Source organism: Thamnophis sirtalis, unplaced genomic scaffold (assembly GCF_051295495.1).
Source record: "Thamnophis sirtalis isolate CommonGarterSnake01/CBP01778 unplaced genomic scaffold, rThaSir2_p1.2 scaffold_1, whole genome shotgun sequence".
In the NCBI taxonomy this organism is placed as follows: domain Eukaryota; kingdom Metazoa; phylum Chordata; class Lepidosauria; order Squamata; family Natricidae; genus Thamnophis; species Thamnophis sirtalis.
In genome coordinates this window covers 171,132,152-171,151,910 of record NW_028261381.1, presented here as the reverse complement: position 1 = coordinate 171,151,910, position 19,759 = coordinate 171,132,152, and the positions used below count along the sequence as shown (strand labels likewise).

General features: G+C 45.8%; 1 protein-coding gene across 2 annotated transcripts in view; it reads left to right on the top strand.

Annotated features, from left to right (window-relative positions):
* Nucleotides 1-11,880, top strand: part of STK11 (serine/threonine kinase 11) — a 111,565-nt gene extending 99,685 nt beyond the window's left edge. For both annotated transcript variants that reach the window (XM_087703293.1, XM_087703294.1), the window contains 2 exons: nt 9,098-9,326; nt 10,823-11,880. In XM_087703293.1, coding sequence (XP_087559419.1) covers nt 9,098-9,303 — 206 coding nt within the window. In that variant the 3' untranslated portion in view covers nt 9,304-9,326; nt 10,823-11,880. The remainder of the gene's footprint in view (nt 1-9,097; nt 9,327-10,822) is intronic.
* Nucleotides 11,881-19,759: the final 7,879 nt, after the last annotated feature.

The following is a 19,759-nucleotide window of genomic DNA, read 5'->3' as shown; positions in this document are numbered from 1 at the left end:
TACTGTTGCCTTTTTAAAAAAAATATTGGGTTTCTGTCTGGATGGTCTCTTGTGACGAGCCGAAGGACAGAGAATGGAAGTAGTGATCTTCCTCCCATATTTGGGCATACCAGGGGTTATGACTTTAAATATATACCTTTCACCCTGGCTTGGCTGATAAGGAGTCAAGCTCTGTAGCTCAGTGGTTAATACATCTGCCTAAGAGGCAATACAGCGCAGGTTCGATTCCCAGTAAGGGTATGGCTAGCTGATGAGAGTAAATAGCTTGAAATAGATCTATACTAGTCTCTCTTTATTTATTTATCAGCACAAATATAACATATATATATATATATATTGTTCATTACATCATCATTGATCCGTTTAATATACAAAGATCTTTCTAATCTAAAATGCTCACTACTTACAATTATACCAAAGTATTCAATTCATTCCACTCTTATACATTAATATCATTATTGTCTTTCTCTCTCTCTAGTTTCCCTCGCTGTTCTTCCCATATTTTCCCTCCAAGAGTGTGGAATTTGGAGCTGGATGGGGATTTTTTTAAAGCCAGACAGCCAACTGAGCATCCCCAAGTTTCCAGTCCAGACATATGTTTTCAGAAGGCGGGAGATTCTGTTTTGCTTTTACTGGCACAGCTAATCTCTCTCAGAAGCACAACAGTATTAAATGAGAGAGATTTGTACAAGTGGCAGCACAGTGTTGGTTACAGAGAGCAGGCCAAATTAAGCAGGGCTAGGATCTAGCGCAGGGGTGTCAAACACAAGGCCTGTGGGACAGATCCAGCCTGCAATGTGGTCTGATACGTCCATGGGACCATCCTGGAAAATGTAAGGGACTGTCCCACATCGCTTCGACTCGGTCTACCCAATGCGAAGATGTTATGGCCCCCCAGCAGCCAGTGGAGCTGGCAGAAGACTCAGACAGTGAAGAGGTTGGAGAGGAACATAGGCCAGTCCTGAAGTCTGGGGAAGTCTCTGATGAGGGCTCTGCGGCGGAGGCAGAGAGGGCGCCAGGGACATCCGGTAATTATCAGCTGCCTTCGGAGATCAGTGGGGCAGAAGAACAGCTGGAGCCTGTTCCCAATGTGCACATCCACAGAGCTGCCAGGAGAAGGGAACAATTGAGGAACAAGGGCCGACCCGGGAGTAAAGGCACAGGTGGACGGTGAATGGCCCCTCCCATAGGGAATAAAGAGGAGCGAAAGGGGAGTGGAGTTTGCAGGAGACAATTAGTTCATTTCATTCGGGTGAAGATCTGTTCCTGACATCTTGCCAAGTATTGTCTGCTACCGAGTGGCGTTTGGAAGATATCGGCCTGGCAGCTCTCCAAGCCTGATGAAGCTCTGTAGTTGTGAAATCTCTTGAAAGACTGTTGCTGGAGAGAAATTCCCTTTAACCTAAATAAAAGAGGTTTTTATCGGGTGAGGAGTCTGCTTCATGATCTTTTAAAGCCTAGGCCAGAACAGAAGAGGAAATATTCCTGCAGTTTTGGGAGTGGCATCAAGCTGTCCATGCCCATCCAGTCAGCCGTGCCCAATGAGTAGCATGAAGTTGGCCACGCCCACCCAATTGCACTCTCCCCCCGCTGAGATCAACCACAGCCCTGATGCGGCCCTCAATGAAATTGAGTTTGACACCCTTGATCTAGCGGTTAAGACACTGGGCTTGTCAACCGAAAAGCTCACAGTTTGAGACCCAAGTACCCTGGGACGGGATGAGTGCCCGTTCTTGCCCCAGATCCTGTCCACCTAGCAGTTAGAAACCATGCAAATGCAAGTAGATAAACAGGTACCACTTTGGTGGGAAGATAATAGCGTTCTCTGTGCCTTGGCATTTAATCATGCCGTCCTTAGGACCACAGAAGCATCTTTGGGCAATGTATCGCTGCCTTGGCTAGGAAATGGAGATGCCCAGAGACGGACACGACTGGACAGAGGAAACTTTGATCTTTTTATCAGCAACTGCCTTTTTTGAAATAGACTCAGAGAACTGGAAGAGACCTCCAAATCCACTACCTTCTTGGTTTCATCCCAGAGGGATGGCTATCTTACCGTTTTTCCCCCAAAATAAGACAGGGTCTTTCTTATTTTCTTTTGACCCCGAAATAAGCACTTGGCCTTATTTTCGGGGAGGACTTATTATTTTTGAGGTGCAGGAGGCAGTGAGCGTGGTTAACTCATGGCTGCTGTTGTGTTGCAATATTTTTGGGGAGGGCTTATTTTAGGGCATGCGCTCAAAAGCCCGATTGGGCTTATTATCCGGGGAGGTCTTGTTTTCGGTGAAATAGGGTAGATAACCTGTTTCAATCCATGGAGTGAAAGAGCATCCATCTTATCTCCAGATAGTTGGTTTTATGTTCAAATTCTTCTTGCTATTAGGAAGTTTTCTCCAACGTTGGATTAGAGTTAAACTTCCTATAATGTGAATCCATGATCCATGCCCTGCCCTTTGGAATGATAGAGGAGAGCTCTAAATCTTGTCTTAGGTGACACGTTTTAACAGTGTAACAGAGTTGAAGGGATCTTGGAGGTCTTCTAGTCTAACCCTCTGCTCAGGCAGGAGACCCTATACCATTTCAGACAAATGGCTGTCCAGTCTCTTCTTGAAAATCCCCAGTGTTGGGGCAGTCACAACTTCTGGAGGCAAGCCATTCCAGTGGTTGTTCTCAATGTTAGAAAAATTATCTTTAGTTCTAAGTTGCTTCTCTCCTTGAATAGTTTCCTTCCATTGCTTTTTTTTTGCTTTCCTTTTGGTGTTTTGGAAAATAGGATGACCCCCCCTCTTTCCTATGTCAGCCCCTTAGGTATTGGAAGACTGCTATTGTGTCAGCTCCGGTCCTTCTTTTCATCAAGCTAGACATACCCAATTCTTGCAACAGTTTTTAATATATATTTAGCCTCCAAACTTTATCTTTGTTGCTCTTCTCTGCACTCTTTCCAGAGTCTCAACATCTTTTTTTTTATATTGTGGCGATGAAAACTGAATGCAATATTCCAAGTGTGGCCTTACCAAGGCATTATAAAGTCGTAGCATGAGATCTTTCAGGTTCCCAACAATTCCAGCTCCTTCAATCTTGCTTCCAGTCCTTTGATCTGCTTCATCAAGGCTCTTTTCTGAACCTTTTTCCAGATTGTCCCAAAAATGTGGCAACGAGATGTAGATACTGATGGGAACTGATAGATTCAGGTCTAAAAGAATGGAATGGAATAGAATAGAATAGAATAGAGAATAATAAGAAATGGAATGGAATGGGACCTTGGAGGTCTTCTAGTCCAACCCCCTGCTTAGGCAGGAAACCCTATACCACTTCAGACAAATGGTTCTCCAATCTCTTCTTAAAAACCTCCGTTATTGGAGCATCCACAACTTCTGGAGGCAAGTGGTTCCACTGGTTAATTGTTCTCACTGTCAGTGAATTTTCTCCTTAGTTCTAGGTTGCTTCTCTCCTTGATTAGTTTCCATCCAGTATCCCATATCAGGGTTCAGCTTCGGAGTCCTTGATGCACTCTGAACCCGATTGCTTGCTTGCAGACGTTTCATTACCTGACGAGGTAATGTCATCGGTGCCAGTGAGTGTGAGGTCCGCTCCTTGTGCATATGCAATCACTTGTCCTGTCGGTGTTGGTGGAGGGGTGGCTTCCTCCGAGGAAACCAAGGGGAAACGTCCCTTCATCTTCTTCCCCTGTTTAGTGTAATGGAGAAGATGCTGGGCTAGACATCAAAACATCACGGGTGGTTGGTCTCTCTCAGGCATGGAAGTTGGCCTGGAGACTTTGGACCAGTCCCTCTCTCTTTGCCAAGGTGGCGCAATGGTTAAATTCAGCTGACTGCAGTTCTGCAGTTCGGCTGTTCAAATCTCACCGGCTCAGGGTTGACTCAGCCTTCCATCCTTCCGAGGTGGGTAAAATGAGGACCCGGATTGTTGTTGGGGGCGATATGCTGACTCTGTAAAACCGCTTAGAGAGGGCTGAAAGCCCTATGAAGCGGTATATAAGTCTAACTGCTATTGCTATTTGCAAAATGGGACAACCACCTCTCTGTGGTCATCTGGCCGTGCCCAACTTGCTGCAGGACAACTCCGCATAGCCAACTCACTGTGAGGCAATTCATTGCAGGACAATTTAACAATTCAGTTGAATTATTTAAAACAAATAATAATTATTTTAAATTTTGCCATTCACATTTCAGTCTTCCCCTTCTATGGCAGCTTTTATTTAATGATTCTATTTCACTATTTATTTGATACGAGCCAATAACCTTCCGCTGCCTGAGTATTTATTTATAGGGGGGAAATGTAATTTCTAACGATGGATTTTCCCCCTTCCCAGAGGGAGCCCCCTTGTGGAGTACTGTAGAGCCGTTACCATGGCAACTCCACTGCGCTGTACAGTGGAAGCCATTTTAGGGCAGTACAGTAGAAGCCATTTTAAGGCACAACAGGCTGTGATTTAACAGAACACCCTCCGAGGGGCTTTAGGGGTGTCTTACCTGCCACGATATTTTTTTCCCAGAGGGTAAGTTATCTGTGTACCAAGTTTGGTTGAAATTGCTCGAGGCGTTCCAGAGTTATGCTGGAACACACGCACACATACACGCAGCCATTTATAGATCGCTAGATAGAAGATGAGTGTGACTGTCAGGGGCTGCTTCGCTCAGTAACCAAGAAAGAAACCACTCAACTCCATTTTGCAGAATTAAGAGTACTTTTACTGGTTATGAGTAGATAGTAGCTAGGCAAAGCAAGATCTGAGGCAAAAGTGCGCGTAATCATAGATATCAATATGTGACCCAATCCCCTCCCCTTGGTAACCCCATCCCATAGTCCAATCCAAACACCCAACAGGTGTCATGTGGGAGACATCTTCAAAAATCATCATCAGGTTGGTATGCCGGACAGTTGGCCTTGGCGGCAACCCCTGTCTCTGCCACATGCGCAGTAGACGGTGAGAACAGCTCCCTTATTACAGTCTCTCCTGCATAGAATACTTCCCTCACCCAACTACCATGCCCCCACCCCACCCCGTTTCAATGGCAGCCAAAAAGCAAGCAGCAAAACACAGGCTGACAGTGACTCTTGTCCTGCATAAAGTTGTCGTGCACCGAGTTGGCCATGGCAAATTAGCCCAACCCATTTCCTAAGCCTGGGAGTGTTGTGGAGGAAAGTAGGCAGAAACACCTATGCCCTCTAGAGTTGTATAAAATAAAGTTGGGATATTTATAGGGAAAAATCGGGTTCCACCACAAATCCGCGAAGCCCTTATCCGCGGAGACATAAGCGCGAAGACTAATTCGCGCCGTTCAAAGCGCTAAGGAAAAACGCAACCCTACCGCGATGACATAATCGCGGAGGGCAAATCTGCGCATTTCCAAGCACTCAGTACCCTAAACCAAACCCTAAAACAAACCCCTAAACCTAATCCTAACCCTTACCTTAATTGAAATCGGCTTTCTGCCGCGGCGCCGTTTTAAAATGCCCTTCTGTTGCCGCGCTGTTGTCGCCGCAGTGATGCCGCGCGGTGATGACGTCGCGGCTTTAGCGACACGCTTATGTCTCCGCGGATAAGGGCTTCGCGGTTTTGTCGTGCCATGAAAAATCTAACTTAAAGCAAAAGTTGAACTCAGAAGAAAACAATATAGGAAAAAAAAAAGTTTGAATGTTGATGCTGGAGAAAGACTCTTGAGAATCTCTGACCTCTGGACAGTCAAGCAAGCAAACTAATGACTCCACAAACAAATCAAGCCAGGATTCTCACTCTAAGGCACAAATGACCGGGGACAAATTCTCCTACTTTGCACTCGGGATGTGAAGACTAAACTCTCTGGAAAATGCACTGATGCTGGGAACGGGGGAAAGGAAGAGAAGACGCGACGAGCAGCCAAAAAAGACACTGAAGACGCTGCGTTCAAAGTCACAACAGACCCACGTGGGGGCGACGCGTGACCTAGATTTGAAGTTCTGACCAACACCCACACCCACATCACAGTCACACAACCGAATCTCAGGCACCCGGCAATGTTCCCTCTAATTTTTTTACAGTGTGAGCAGAAGAGTATAGTGTTTGAGCGGCACATTTTCATGCCTGAGCACCTGAATTTTTTTCACAGATGTCACCCAAGACAACAACGAAATCAGTATTATTTGAAACTCAAAGTTATGTTTATTCAAGGTACCCACTTAATTAAAAGTGTTATATAATATCAGTATCATTTAACAACGCTCCTGCTTAGCAACCAAAATGTTGGCTCAGAAACTCTGGCATTGAATTGTGCATGTCTTAAAGCTGTCAAGTTACAAGATCCTTGCACCCCTAACCCTTTAGAAAAAAAAAACCAGGGGTCTTCAAATCTGACAGCTTTTAAGACTTGTGGACTTCAACTCCCAGAATTCCTCCTCCAGTCATGTTGCAGTGACGTCATCTGCTCCATCTTCAGTTTATTTCACCTGGGGCAGGTCTACAGCTGAAGATGCCGACGAGCCCCTGCCGCCACTAGAATAACTCCTGCCGTCTCCTCCTCCTCCAACAGCACCACCACATTTGCTGCCCGGTGCTGCGGCTAAGGTGAAGCCGCCAAAGCTCCTGCTGGCGTCCCCGCCCATAGTAGTTCCCCCTCAGCTCAGAGCACCTGAGCTGGGCACTGCGTTACCCCTGCCGCCGCCTCCTCCTCTGCCATGCTTTTGAGAAGCCGTGGGGCCTTTGAGAAGCCGTGGGGCCTTTGAGAAGCCGTGGGGCCTTTTTTTCCTGCTCCCGCCCCCTCCGCTGCCTTCCTACTGGCTCCCGCGGCCTCATGGCTCCTCAAAAGAACGGCAGAGGAGGTGGGGGCAGGGGTAACGCAGTGCCCAGCTCAGGTGCTCTGAGCTGAGGGGGAACTACTATGGGCAGAGAAGAGCAACAAAGAGGATTAGGGGACTGGAGGCTAAAACACATGAAGAACAGTTGCAGGAACTGGGTATGTCTAGTTTGATGAAAAGAAGGACCAGGGGAGACATGGTAGCAGTCTTCCAATATCTCAGGGGCTGCCATAAAGAAGAAGGAGTCAAGCTATTCTCCAAGGCACCTGAGGGCAGGACAAGAAGCAATGGGTGGAAACTAATCAAGGAGAGAAGGAACTTAGAATTGAGGAGAAATTTCCTGACAGTTAGAACAATTAATCCGTGGAACAGAAGTTGCCTCCAGAAGTTGAGAATGCCCCAACACTGGAAATTTTTAAGAAGAGATTGGACAATCATTTGTCTGAAACGGTATAGGGTTTCCTGCCTAGGCAGAGTTTGGACTAGAAGACCTCCAAGGTCCCTTCCAACTCTGCTATTGCATTGTATTGTATTGTTTGCTTAACAACGATAGCCGTTGAATAACGACTGCCACAAAAAACCCTCGTAAAATCCGGTTGGTCATGTGACTTCGTCACTCAGGATCCTGATGGGCAGCCTCCATTACGATTGTAAGTCGAGGGCTACGGGTATTAAGTGCACCCATGAGTGTGTTTCTCCTCTCCCCTGTGGGGTGCGCGTATGCCAAGGTAAGTTGGCCTATTTCAGATGAAATAGACTCCAATTGTTTATTACCGCCGTAAGGCCCCATCTTTAAAACATCCAATAATAGAACTGTTGCATGCTTCTGTGTGTGTGTGTGTGTGTGCATGCGTATCACAGAAAAACAGTGAGTATATGATCTAAAGATAAATAAGAACATGGAAAATAATGACATAAACTATAGCGTTATAAAAAGGGATGGATAAAGACATATCTAAACTTAGTTCACAGTATAATGTCTTGAACAGATGGTGGCTCCAACTGGGTAAGTTGGCAGCCTATTTTTAATGCTTTTTTTCAGAAGAAACAGCAGTAAAGGTGGTCCTCAACTTACGACCACAACGGAGCCCAAAATTTATGTTGTTAAGTGAAACATTTGTTGTAAGTTTCGCCCCATCTTCCGACCTTTCTTGCCACGGTTGTTAAGTGATTCACCACGGTTGATTGTTAAGCGAATCTGGCTTCCTCGTTGACTTTGCGTGTCAGAAGGTCGCAAAACGGGATCACCGGACCCTGCGACCGTCATAAATACAAATCGGCTGCCAAGTGCCTGGATTTTGAGCATGTCACCATGGGGATGCTTGCAATGGTCGTAATTGTGAAAAACATAGTTTCCAGGGCTGTTACAACTTTGGTCACTAAAGTAACTGTGGTAAGTTGAGGACTACCTGTACGGGTAGTCCTCGACTTATGACCTATCTGTCAACTCCTAACGTTGCCATAGTGAGAGAAGGGGGGGGATGCTTTCCATGCATACTTTCGGCTAAAGTTGGATCTCAGATTACTGCAGCAGGCTTGGGAGGGGTGCACCTCATTGGGGAATGTGATTTGTGACACAGACTGAGGGGAGGGAAGGAATAGGGGTAAAGTTCAGCTATAACTTAAATAAACCTTAGATCTGACTGCGAAAAGGCCTTGCCTACGGTGCTCCTAATAAATGACTGGTTTTGTATTGAAACTTGTCTCGATACTCATGAATCAATTAGGGCATTTTTAGGAAACCTGACGCTCTCACTAAATGGCCATTCAAAGATAGAACAAAGCCGTCACTTATATTATGAGTTGGTCCTGATGCCTTCCCCGCGATCAGGTGACTGCATTTCGGGCGCTTAGCAACCAGCCAGCATTTACAACAGTTAATGGTGTCTTCGAACAGTTGCCTAGCAACCAGTCATTTAGTGAAGTACCTGTAATTTACCCATTGTCCCCCACCCCCACCCCACTTCCCTCTAAAATTATTATACACAATTATGATGCACGTTCTTAGGAAACACAACTCTCCTGCATAATTATTTCATTTTGTTCTGTTCTAGATACGTTATAAATGTTGCGTGCGTCCTGCTCCACTCATTAAAATAATGCCGTTTCTCCACTCATGTCGTGTTTTGAGAATGAATTGGGCCCGGGTTTGGGTTTAGAAAGCGGCCCTTCGCTTCCCTATCTCTCGTAATAGTTCCAAGCAGAGGGCAACTCGAGAGGAAGGTGTAAGGCCCTCTGCGCATGCTCAGGGGCCAGAGCTTGAACTGCATTGACACGAAAGTTCTTCCTTGGGCCTTTGCAGGGCAGGTGCCTAACGAGGCGAGGCAGAACGGACAGAGCTGCACCCGGGGGCTGCCCAAACCGGTCTGCATGAATGGGACGGAGTCCGGGCAGCTGGTCAGCAAGACGAAAGCCGAGCGGCGGGCCAGCGCCTCCTCCAACCCTTCCCGCAAGGCCTCTTCCGCCAGCAGCAAGATCCGCAAACTCTCGACCTGCAAGCAGCAGTGACCCCGGCTGGACCGCCCACCACGGTTGGTATAACCCCAGTCCCGTTCGGGAGGCAGATTGTGACCGGGTGGGAAAGGGTCTCTAAGGATTGGTCCCCGACTTACGGTCACAGTGGATTCCGACATGTCCGTTCCTAAGTGAAAACTAAGTGAGTTTTTACCCCATTGTATGACCTTTCTTGCCACCATTGTTAAGTGAAACCCTGCCACTGTTAAGTTAGTAACACGGTTGTTAAAGTAAATCCGGCTTCCCTGTTGACTTTGCCTGTCGGAAGATCGCAAAAGGGGATCATATCTCTCTCTCTCTCTCTCTCTCCCTCCCTCCCTCTCCCTCTCTCCATCCCTCTCCCTCCATCCCTCTCCCTCCATCCCTCCCTCTCTCTCCCTCCCTCTCTATCTCCCTTCCTCCCTCTCTCCAGCCCTCCCTCTCTCTGTCTCTCCCTCTCTCTCTCTTTCCATCCCTCCCCCTCCTCCCTCTCTCTCCATCCCTTCCTCTCCCTTCCTCTCTCTCCCTCTCTCTCTCTCCACCCCTCCTCCCTCTCTCTCCATCCCTTCCTCTCTCTCCCTTCTTCTCTCTTCCTCTCTCTCCACCCCTCCTCCCTCTCTCTCCACCCCTCCTCCCTCTCTCTCTCCCCCTTCCTCTCCCTCTCTCTCCACCCCCCTCCCTCTCTCTCCATCCCTCCCTCTCTCTCTCCCTCCCTCTCTCTCTCTCTCACACACACAGAGGGACACTGCAACTGTGATAAATATGACCCAGTTGCCAAGCATCTGGATTGTGATCATGTGACCAGGAGGATTCTGCAACGGTCCTAAGTGTGAAAAAAACGGTCCTTTTTCAGTGCCGTTGTAACTTTGAACGGTCACTCAACGGACGGTTGTAAGTCGAGGACTGTCTGTAGCGAGAGCCACCTATGGCAAGAGGGGCAGCATGCAGGTTCAATAAATAGATTAAAAAATGGTATGAGTGAATGACCTTGGGAGACAAGATTGGCAGATTAGACAACCAATAAGAGGCAGCTGAGCCCTCAGAAAGAAAATTGGTGTGAAAATCGTCTCGGAAGAGGCCCTCATCCAAGAGGCTTCTTCAGCTCTGACCGAATGGTGGGAAATGGGAGGATTTATATTTTTTTGCAGACAGCTGGCCATTTGCATCCTTTGGGAGGACACAGATAAACCTCCCGATGGCCTCAGCAACTCTCTCAAAGGGTGCAAATGACCAGCAAGGCGTTTAAACCCTTCCGCTCCCCACTATCCAGTCAGAGCGGAAGAAGCTTCTCGGATGAGAAGTGAAACCCCTTCAAGAAAAAAACAAAGGAAGTCCAGTTGCCTCTTGAAAAAAGCACCTTTGTGCACAACTGTGACCCGGCTGACTGGGAATCTCCATAGATATAAAAATAAATGTTCTTCTAAACTTGAATTTGTTCTTTCTTTCTTTTTTTTTTCTTTCTTTCTTTCTTTCTTTCTTTCTTTCTTTCTTTCTTTCTTCTTTCTTTCTTTCTTTCTTCTTCTTCTTCTTGCAGATTGTCGGCTGCCCTAAAGCCGGATCTCCTCCATTCTACCCATCCACCTGTAGCAGATCACTTGTAGAACAAGCTTGCAATCAAACAAAGAAGAAGAAGAAGAAGAAGAAGAAGAAGAAGAAGAAGAAGAAGAAGAAGAAGAAGAAGAAGAAGAAGAAGAAGAAGAAGAAGAAGAAGAAGAAGAAAGAAAGAAAGAAAGAAAGAAAGAAAGAAAGAAAGAAGAGGGAGATTTATTGTTCTTTTTTCTTCCTTTTTTCCGTTTGTCTGGTCTTTTTAATGAGTCTCAAACCCAAGGGGGGGGAAATATTGGACGGTGACTTGCACCCACCTGTGACCTCCTTCAACGCGACTCCCCCCCCCCCCCCCAAGAGGCTTAAACTCTAGTTTGTCAGATGGGATCCAGACTTCCCCTTTGACTGCGATGCTGTGTGTGGCCCAGATATACCCGGACTCTTTCTGGGGATTGCATTGGGGAGCAGGGATGCGGGGGAAAGAGGCAGTGAATGGCCTTTAAAGAATGATGATGTCCTTCATGCAAACTCTTTTTCTACCTTCCCAGGTGTGTTTGGAAAATTTGCAAGCCATCAACACGCACTTTATGTAGTAGACTACTGTTATATTATATATATAAATATATATATATATATAATGTGTGTGTGTGTGTGTGTGTGAGACTGTGTGTGTATATATATATATATATAGATATATATATATACATATGAGATATTTTTCGCTTTTTGGTCCCCCATCCCTTCCTTTATTTTTCCTTCGCAATATCTCTTAAAGACTTCTTTATCCGTTATGACGCATTTGAAAGGGCGGGGATGAAGGGACAAGAAACCCAAATGAGTATTTTAAAATGAAAACATGGGGGGAACAGTCTCCCCCATTCCGTTCTGAATGAAACAAAACGCACGCACACACACACACACATACACACATACAAAAAAAAAATCTGCATGCTGTTTATAAGGGCTGGAGCAAAGGGAAAAGTGTGCTTTTCTGGTTTTTTTTTTTTTCCTTTTTTAAAAAAAAAAGAAAATAAAGATTCAATGGAGGTGTGGATTCTACGGTGTCGGCTTTATGGGGAGCCTTTTCTGTCACTGAGGAAGAAAGTGCGGGTTTGAGAAAGGAGCATTTTACCTGGAATTGTGAATGAATAATTCTAGAGTTGGAAGAAATCCCCCAAATTCATCTAACTCAACCTTTCGCAAAACCAGTTAAAGCAATGTTTCCCAACTGTAGCCATTTTAAGGTGCGTGGACTTCAACTCCCAGAATTCCCCAGTCAGTCATACTGGCTGGGGAATTCTGGGAGTTGAAGTCCACACATCTTCCACACGTCTTAAAACATGCTGGCTGGGGAATTCTGGGAGTTGAAGTCTATCTGAAAGCCTCTGGCCAGGGAGTTCTGGGAGTTTTAATTCCACACGTCTTAAAACATGCTGGCTGGGGAATTCTGAGAGTTGTAAATTGTAAATTTAATGAATTTATATGCCGCCCAATCCCGAAGGACTCCCAAAGCTAAAAAAAGAATACAAAAAAGAAAGAATAAAATAAAAGCAGGTTAAAAAACACATCATGCACTCAGTCTTAGTGGGGCTGGACTTCAGTCATGAGGTCAACAGCCCCAGGCCTGCCGGAATAGCCAGGTCTTAGTAGACTTTCGGAAGGCCGAGAGAGTGGGCAGGGTCCGGATCTCGGGGGGTAGATCGTTCCATAGGGCTGGGGCAGCTACAGAGAAGGCCCTCCCCAGAGGGGCCACCAGACGACATTGTCTAGTCGACGGCACCCAGAGAAGGTCCAACCTGTGTGATCTTATCGGACGCTGGGAGGTATATGGCAGAAGACGTAGGTATCCGGGTCCTAAGCCATGTAGGGCTTTAAAGGTGATAACCAGCACCTTGAAGCGTGTTCGGAGACCGATAGGGAGCTGAAGTCTACACATCTGAAAGCCTCTGGCCAGGGAGTTCTGGGAGTTTTAATTCCACACCTCTTACAACATGCTGGCTGGGGAATTCTGGGAGTTGAAGTCCACAGATCTTCAACTTGCCACAGTTGAGAAACATTGCTGTAGAAAATAGAGGCTGCGTCTTAGCAGGCTGCTAATAACTTTGAGTAGTTATTAAATGGAAGGAAGTCAGAAGTAACTGCTTCCCTACAAATTCCATCTCATAGGTCTTCTCCTGTCCTTGAGCATTGCAAAGGACCAAGATCTACAGGGCAATCTGAAGACGCATCTCCTAAAACACCATAGAGCATTTTCCAGATGAAATTTGGAAGCGGGGGCTTGTCTTCCTCATAATTTTGCAATCTCCGTTATTTGGGTAGAATATTTGGAGCAAACTCTTAAGGAATACTTGAACTCAGTATATATACAGAATTGGTGTTCCCAAATCATAAGGATGGTGAACCTCAACTCAGTAATGTCCTAAAGTACCCACTGATGTCTCGCAGCAAACCATCACATTAGTTGAGTGAAGGTTTGCTATTTTTGAAATCCTGGTTTTCCTCCTAGGAAGCCATGCATCCTTGTGCTAGGGACTTACTATACAGTAGTAGCAAGATAGGGACACGGTGGCTCAGTAGCTAAGACGCTGAGCTTGTCAATCAGAAAGTCGGCTGTTCAGCGGTTCAAATCCCTAGCACCACGTAATGGAGTGAGCTCCCGTTCCTTGTCCCAGCTTCTGCCAACCTAGCAGTTTGAAAGCACGTAAAAATACAAGTAGAAAAATAGGAACCACTTTGGTGGGAAGGTAACAACGCTCCGTGTGCCTTCAGCATTTAGTCATGCTGGCCACATGACCATGGAGACATCTTCGGACAGCACTGGCTCTTCCGCTTTGAAACGGAGATGAGCATGGTCCCCTAGAGCCAGAAACGACTAGCACACGTGCGGGGGAACCTTTACCTTACCTTTAGTAGCAAGATTTATGTTGTGCAAGTCCATATCTTAAGGAAAATTGTGTGGTGCTGTCAGTACAACACTGAACCACAAACTCTCCAATCGCATTTGGTGTAAACTCGTGCAGCTTCCATCCATAGGCTCAGAATCATAAGGGTAGAAGGGACCTCAGTGGTCTTCTAGTTCACCCCCTTGCTCAATATGGAGACCATCCTGGACAAATAGTCCAATTTTTTTCTTGACCTTCAGCGATGGAGCACCCACAACTTCTGAAGGCTAGCCACTGATTGTCAGGAAGTTTCTCCTTAGTTCATTGACTATCCCTCTGACCTGCTTCCATCCATTCTTTCTTGTTTCATACAGTTTACCTCAAGCTCAGTTCCAACTCTTGAACAAACCTTAGTTAAGCATGGTATATAAATAAACCCAGCGTCTGTCTTTTGAACACCCAGGTTAGCTTGGTCAATATACGTTTTATATACATAAAAATGGTGCTCTCTGTGTGTTCAGCATGACTGGAATGCCTTGGGTAAACTTGGTACACAGATGAACTCTCTGGAAACAAGACACACCTAACACCCCTCAGTGGGGTGTTCCGTTAAGATACGGCTTGTTGTGCCTTAAAATGGCTTCTACTGTACTGCTGTAAAATGACTTCTATTGTAGAAGTTGCCATGGTAACGGCTTCACAGTACAAGGGGGCTCCCTCTGGTAAGGGGGAAAAATCCAACATCAGAAATTACGTTTGGTCCAGACATTTTCTCCCTAAAAATAAATACTCTGGCAGTGCCGGATTATCAGCTACTATATATATTAGAGCTGCATGAAACGTTCAGAGACATTTGGGTCACCGTGAAGCTTAACAGAAGTTTGAATCCTCTCCACCATCTTCTCATTCCGGCACCTTTTAAAACCCAGAAAGTTGGCTGAAAAGATGAGTAAAGTCATCTGCCGTGTCTCTCACGACTTGAAACTGCTAGTTCCAATTGACCAAGGAGGCCAAATCGAGTGGGATCCCGCCTAAGAGAGTAGAAGACGGCAATAAAATTCAAAAGGATTCAGAGGGTTTTTTATTGAAATGGGCTGAAAGTAACAATTGAATGTTAACACAAATGCAGAGTTTTATCACTTTGGAAGCAAAAATCCAGTGAACAGAGAGACCGGGGTGATGCCCCAGCTAAGTCATGGAATGTGTGTGGGGGGAGATTTTGGGGTACTAGTTGACCATGGAGTAGGAGAAAATGGATGATATGGATGCCAGGAAAGGAATGACAGACTTGGGCTACATTAGCAGAAGTCTATAAATTCCAAATGACAAAACAATAACGGGAAGTTATTTAGGAAAGTCCTGGGTGGGGTCAAAAAAGTCAAGATGGCCGTTATGGTCCGATCAAAGTGATTTTTATATGCGCAGCACAGACAAATATATGGAGCATTGATGGCACTGTCATAGCTGCCATCTTGAGGATTTTTAACCACACTTTGCAGGCCCCGCCCCTTTTAATGGCTTGATATGGTTTTAATGGGCCTCCCAATCCTCACAAAACTCTTATTCACTGCAGGAAACGTGCAGCCTAGACGAGCAAAAGCTTAAACAAAACCAGGAAATAGCCCTCTTCAAATCCTTGAAGGATAGCTGGTAGGTAGGCCAACCACGCCCGCTTGAAGAGGTGCGGACTTCAACTCCCAGAATTCCTCAGCCAGCCTGCACTCATTGCTGCAGCAGCAGGCTGGCTGAGGAATGCTGGGAGTTGAAGTCCCACAGGTCTTGAGGCAAACAAGGTTGGGAAATATATATATATATATATATATCAGAGCTGCCGTTTTTCTAGAAAATATATATATATATATTTTCTAGAAAAACGGCAGCTCTGATCACGCTTTGCTCGCACAAGCACGAAGCCAAAAGCACCAGCCTGAAGATGGCGAGTGGGACCTCGTCGAAACGTCGCCAAGATACTCTCAGTCTTACATGGGAAAAGACCCGAATATGCCAAGACGACTATGGCTGTGTTAGTGGGCTGGGCAGCCATTGTTCAAGGTGCTTTAATCTCAATTTTTACCCATGCAGGGGATGGGAGTTGAGCTTGTTCAGAAAACAGGCCCAATCCTGCTTCCTCCAGACACCACAGGTGTTTTTCATTCTTATTTCCCTGGCCAGCCATGTTTCCTTCCTAGGGAAGCTTGACCTGGTTCTCCTGCTTGGGCAGTGGGCTGTACTAGAAGACCTCCAAGGTTCCTTCCAGCTCTATTCTAGATATATATTCACCTGCCTCCCTGTTAGAGCCCAACAAACGAGGATGTCCAGCTTTTGAGGGAGGGAGAGTCCCAGGTCCCGCTTGCAAGTTTTGCAAAATGGTCTGCTTGGTTTGCTCAGGAACTACAAAAACCCAGAGATGGAAGGTCTACATGAAATGATCTGCAGGGGACGGGGAGAGCTTTAGGTGATCCATCTTTGAAAACCATGTTCCTCAACCTTAGTGGCTTGAAGATGGGTGGACTTCAGGATTCTGGGAGTTCAAGTTCAACCCATTGTCAAGTGGCAGAGGTTGGAAAACATTAGTAAACATTAGTAAACAGTAACAGAGTTGGAAGGGACCTTGGAGGTCATCTACTCCAACCCCCTGCTCGCGCAGGAGACCTGGACTAGGGATTTGAACCGCCGGTCTGCCAACCTTTCTGATCGACAAGCTCAATGTCTTAGCCACTGAGCCACCTACCACTTCAAAGTGCCATTATTTGGAGGGGGCTGCAAATAAGTGGGAACATGACTTCAAATCCAGCCCGCACAGGTGAGGCCCATAATGGTGGATCTATGTGATAGCAAACCCCAATGAATGGGAGCCGCTCCCATAGAGGCAAGATGAATCCATTTTTAAAAAGAAAAGAAAAAAGCAATTGCATTCCTAATCCTGACAGGCACTTCCTCCCTAGTCTGGGACTGCCAGACCCAGAATTCCCAGCCCCCTTGAAAAGAGGGCACCGGATGGTAAATTTTCTGGTCTTCCATGTTGTTGGAAACATGCATTTTTCCACCCATGGTGGTCTGTCCCCATAGGATGTGTTCCTAAAAATTCACCCATACAAAAGCAGGCAGAATTTCCACTCTACTTCTGTGGCTGCCATCTTAAATTTTCTGATCACACCCAAGAGTTCTAAGAAAAGCCCCCCATTTCTATGGTTTCGAAGTACAGGTAATCCTCAACTTATGGCCGGCCACTTAGTGACCATTCAATAGTATGACTGGCCTGGAAAAAAGGAGTTACAAGCCTGTTCCAAATGTCGGACCTCCACTCACTGGAAGTTACTTTCCGTTTTGAGCAAAGCCACCTGACAGTGAACAGGAACCATTACAAGCAATCATTTCAAGCCCCAAATTGTCATTGCTAAGCAAAGCAGTTGTTAAGTGAGTTTTGCCCCATTTTACGACATTTCTTGCCGCAGACCACTGCAACTGTAACAATATAGGGTTTCCTGCCTAAGCAGGGGGTTGGATTAGAAGACCTCCAAGGTCCCTTCCAACTCTGCTATTGTATTGTATTGTAACTGTGTTAGTAACACAGTTGTAATGTTTGGCTTCCCCGTTGATTTGCTTGTCAGAAGGTTGTAAAAGGGGATCGCGTGCGACCGAGACACGGAGACAGTCATAAAATGCAAGCGTCAAAATTTTGATCAAGTTGCCCAAGGGATACTGCAATGGTCAAAAGTGTGTAAAATAGTCATAAGTCGCTTTTTTCAGTGCTGTTGTAATCGAATATTCACTAAACGAATGGTTGTAAATCAAGGATTACCTGTATGGTCATACATCAAGGACCACCGTATTTTTTGGAGTATAAGACGCACCAAGATTTTGAAGAGGCAAATTTTAAAAAAAGTTTTTTAAAAGTTCTGCAGACCTCCCAAAAGTGGCCCGTTTTTTGGTCAAGAAAAAGGGTATGCGTAGCTTTTAGGAGGCTTATAGAGTGCTCCTGAGGGCTGGGGGAGCAAAAATGAGCAAAAAACGGCCCATTTTCACTCATTTTTGCCCTCCCCACCCCCCAGGAGCACTCTGGAAGCCTCCTAAAGGCTATGCATGGCCATTTTTGCAAAGGGGGAGGGGTTTCTGGAGGCCAAAATTGCTGTATTCAGTGTATAAGACACACCCAGATTTTCAGCCTCTTTTTTGAGGGAAAAAGGTGTGTCTTATACTCTGAAAAATACGGTACCTATAATTGCTTCCGCCAATAGCTTGGCGGAAATACAGGAAGGAAAGAAATATGTGCGCGGCCTTGGATTAATTTCCAAAATAGGCTTTCAGAGCCCCCTCCCAAAGAGAATCAGTTCTTTGTTGGGGGTAGAAAACAGGGGCTACGTGAGTGCCCCCAAAGTGCCATTTTTGGACCTAAAACAAAATAGCTGCCTAGAATCAAATGAATCCTTCCAAAGGAGATGAGCTCCTGCCCTTTCAGCCTGTGGCATCTTCGAAGCACCGAAACGGACGCAAAGAGGAGCCAGGAGGCCTGTTTTGATGGGCAGAATGAGCCCGAGACGCTGTGGGCACCGTCTTCCCTTGGCTAAACTCTCCGTAAGATCTCGGACAAGCCCCCCACCCCCACCCCGCAGGCCCTCCCAGACAAACAGGATTTGTGCTCTGAGACCACTTCTTGGCACATGTTTTTTTTAATCAAGTCCATTTTCGAAAGAGGTTTGTGGTTTGCGGGTCACGCGTGTACCACCACGGGGCAGTTGGGGTGGGGGTGGGGGCTTTGTGCTTACCATAGCCGAGCCCCTGGCAAAAGGAGGGTAACAGCCGAGGCAGATTCGAAACATAAGGAAATTGTACGTCGGCGTGCCAACACACCCAACTGCTCCATGCTCAGCCCCTCACATTCCCTCAATTGTGGCACTCATCTACAAAATCAATTACGTGCGCGTGCGCACACACACACACACACACACACACACACACCAAAAACAGCTTTGGACCCGCACGATTCCAAACTGGAGAAGCGGAACGCATCGTTCCCTTTTTTATAACCTGACATGCTTTTAACCTGACATGCAAAGAAAAAATACCTTTGCAAAGATCTGAAGCCTAAAGACAGAGAAAAAGGAGTGGCATTCAAGGTGGCAGAAAAAAGAATATATATATATATATATATATATATATATATATATATATATATATATATATATATATATATATATATATATATATATATATATATATATATATATATATATATATATATATATATATATATATATATATATATATATATATATATATATATATTTTAAAAAAAGATTTAAAGTGGATTTTCTTTTTCTTTTTTACGGATTGCCACAGGGAAAAAAGGATGCTTGGAAGGAGAGTGGGGTCGAAAAGAAAATGGGGGGAGGGAGAGATGACCCCCCCAATCCCCGCCCCTTTCTTTTCCCCCCCACCCCTCACTACTCCGTCAGGGTTAAATTAAAAAGCCAGGCCAATAAATAAATAAATAAATAAATACAGGAAAGGTTTCCCCAGCCCTCGTTTAAAGGATTGCCACGAAAGGAATATCTGCCCTGGGTGGGGGGGGGGGAACCACATGCACACTGAAATAAATAATAACAATAATCGAAAGCAACACCTCTTTTGCATATAGATAGAGAAGGGGAACTTGTAGAATAAGGAATAAGGTTAGAAAGAACTGGGGGAAATGCTAGTAATAATCCCACCACCACCAAAAAGCAACAATAACATTCACCACCAGCGCAAGAAAGGGGTCGACCGATTGCTAAAACAGAGGCTTTTTTTTTTTTCAAACCAGTCCAGAAGAACCAGAAACTGGGTTCGATCTCTCGGCTTCTTCCCATCGCCCCAAAATGCGACAAGCCCCCCCCCGATCCTTTTTTGTATCAAAGCAGCGAGAAACACCCCCTCCCCCAAAGCAAGCGATAGCCCTGCGAGGTGGACCAAAACAGGATGGTTGGAAGATGCAGAGTGAGCCATGGAAAAGGTGGGGGGGGATTAGGGGCGGGAAATGGAACCACAGGTCGGGGGGGGGGAGA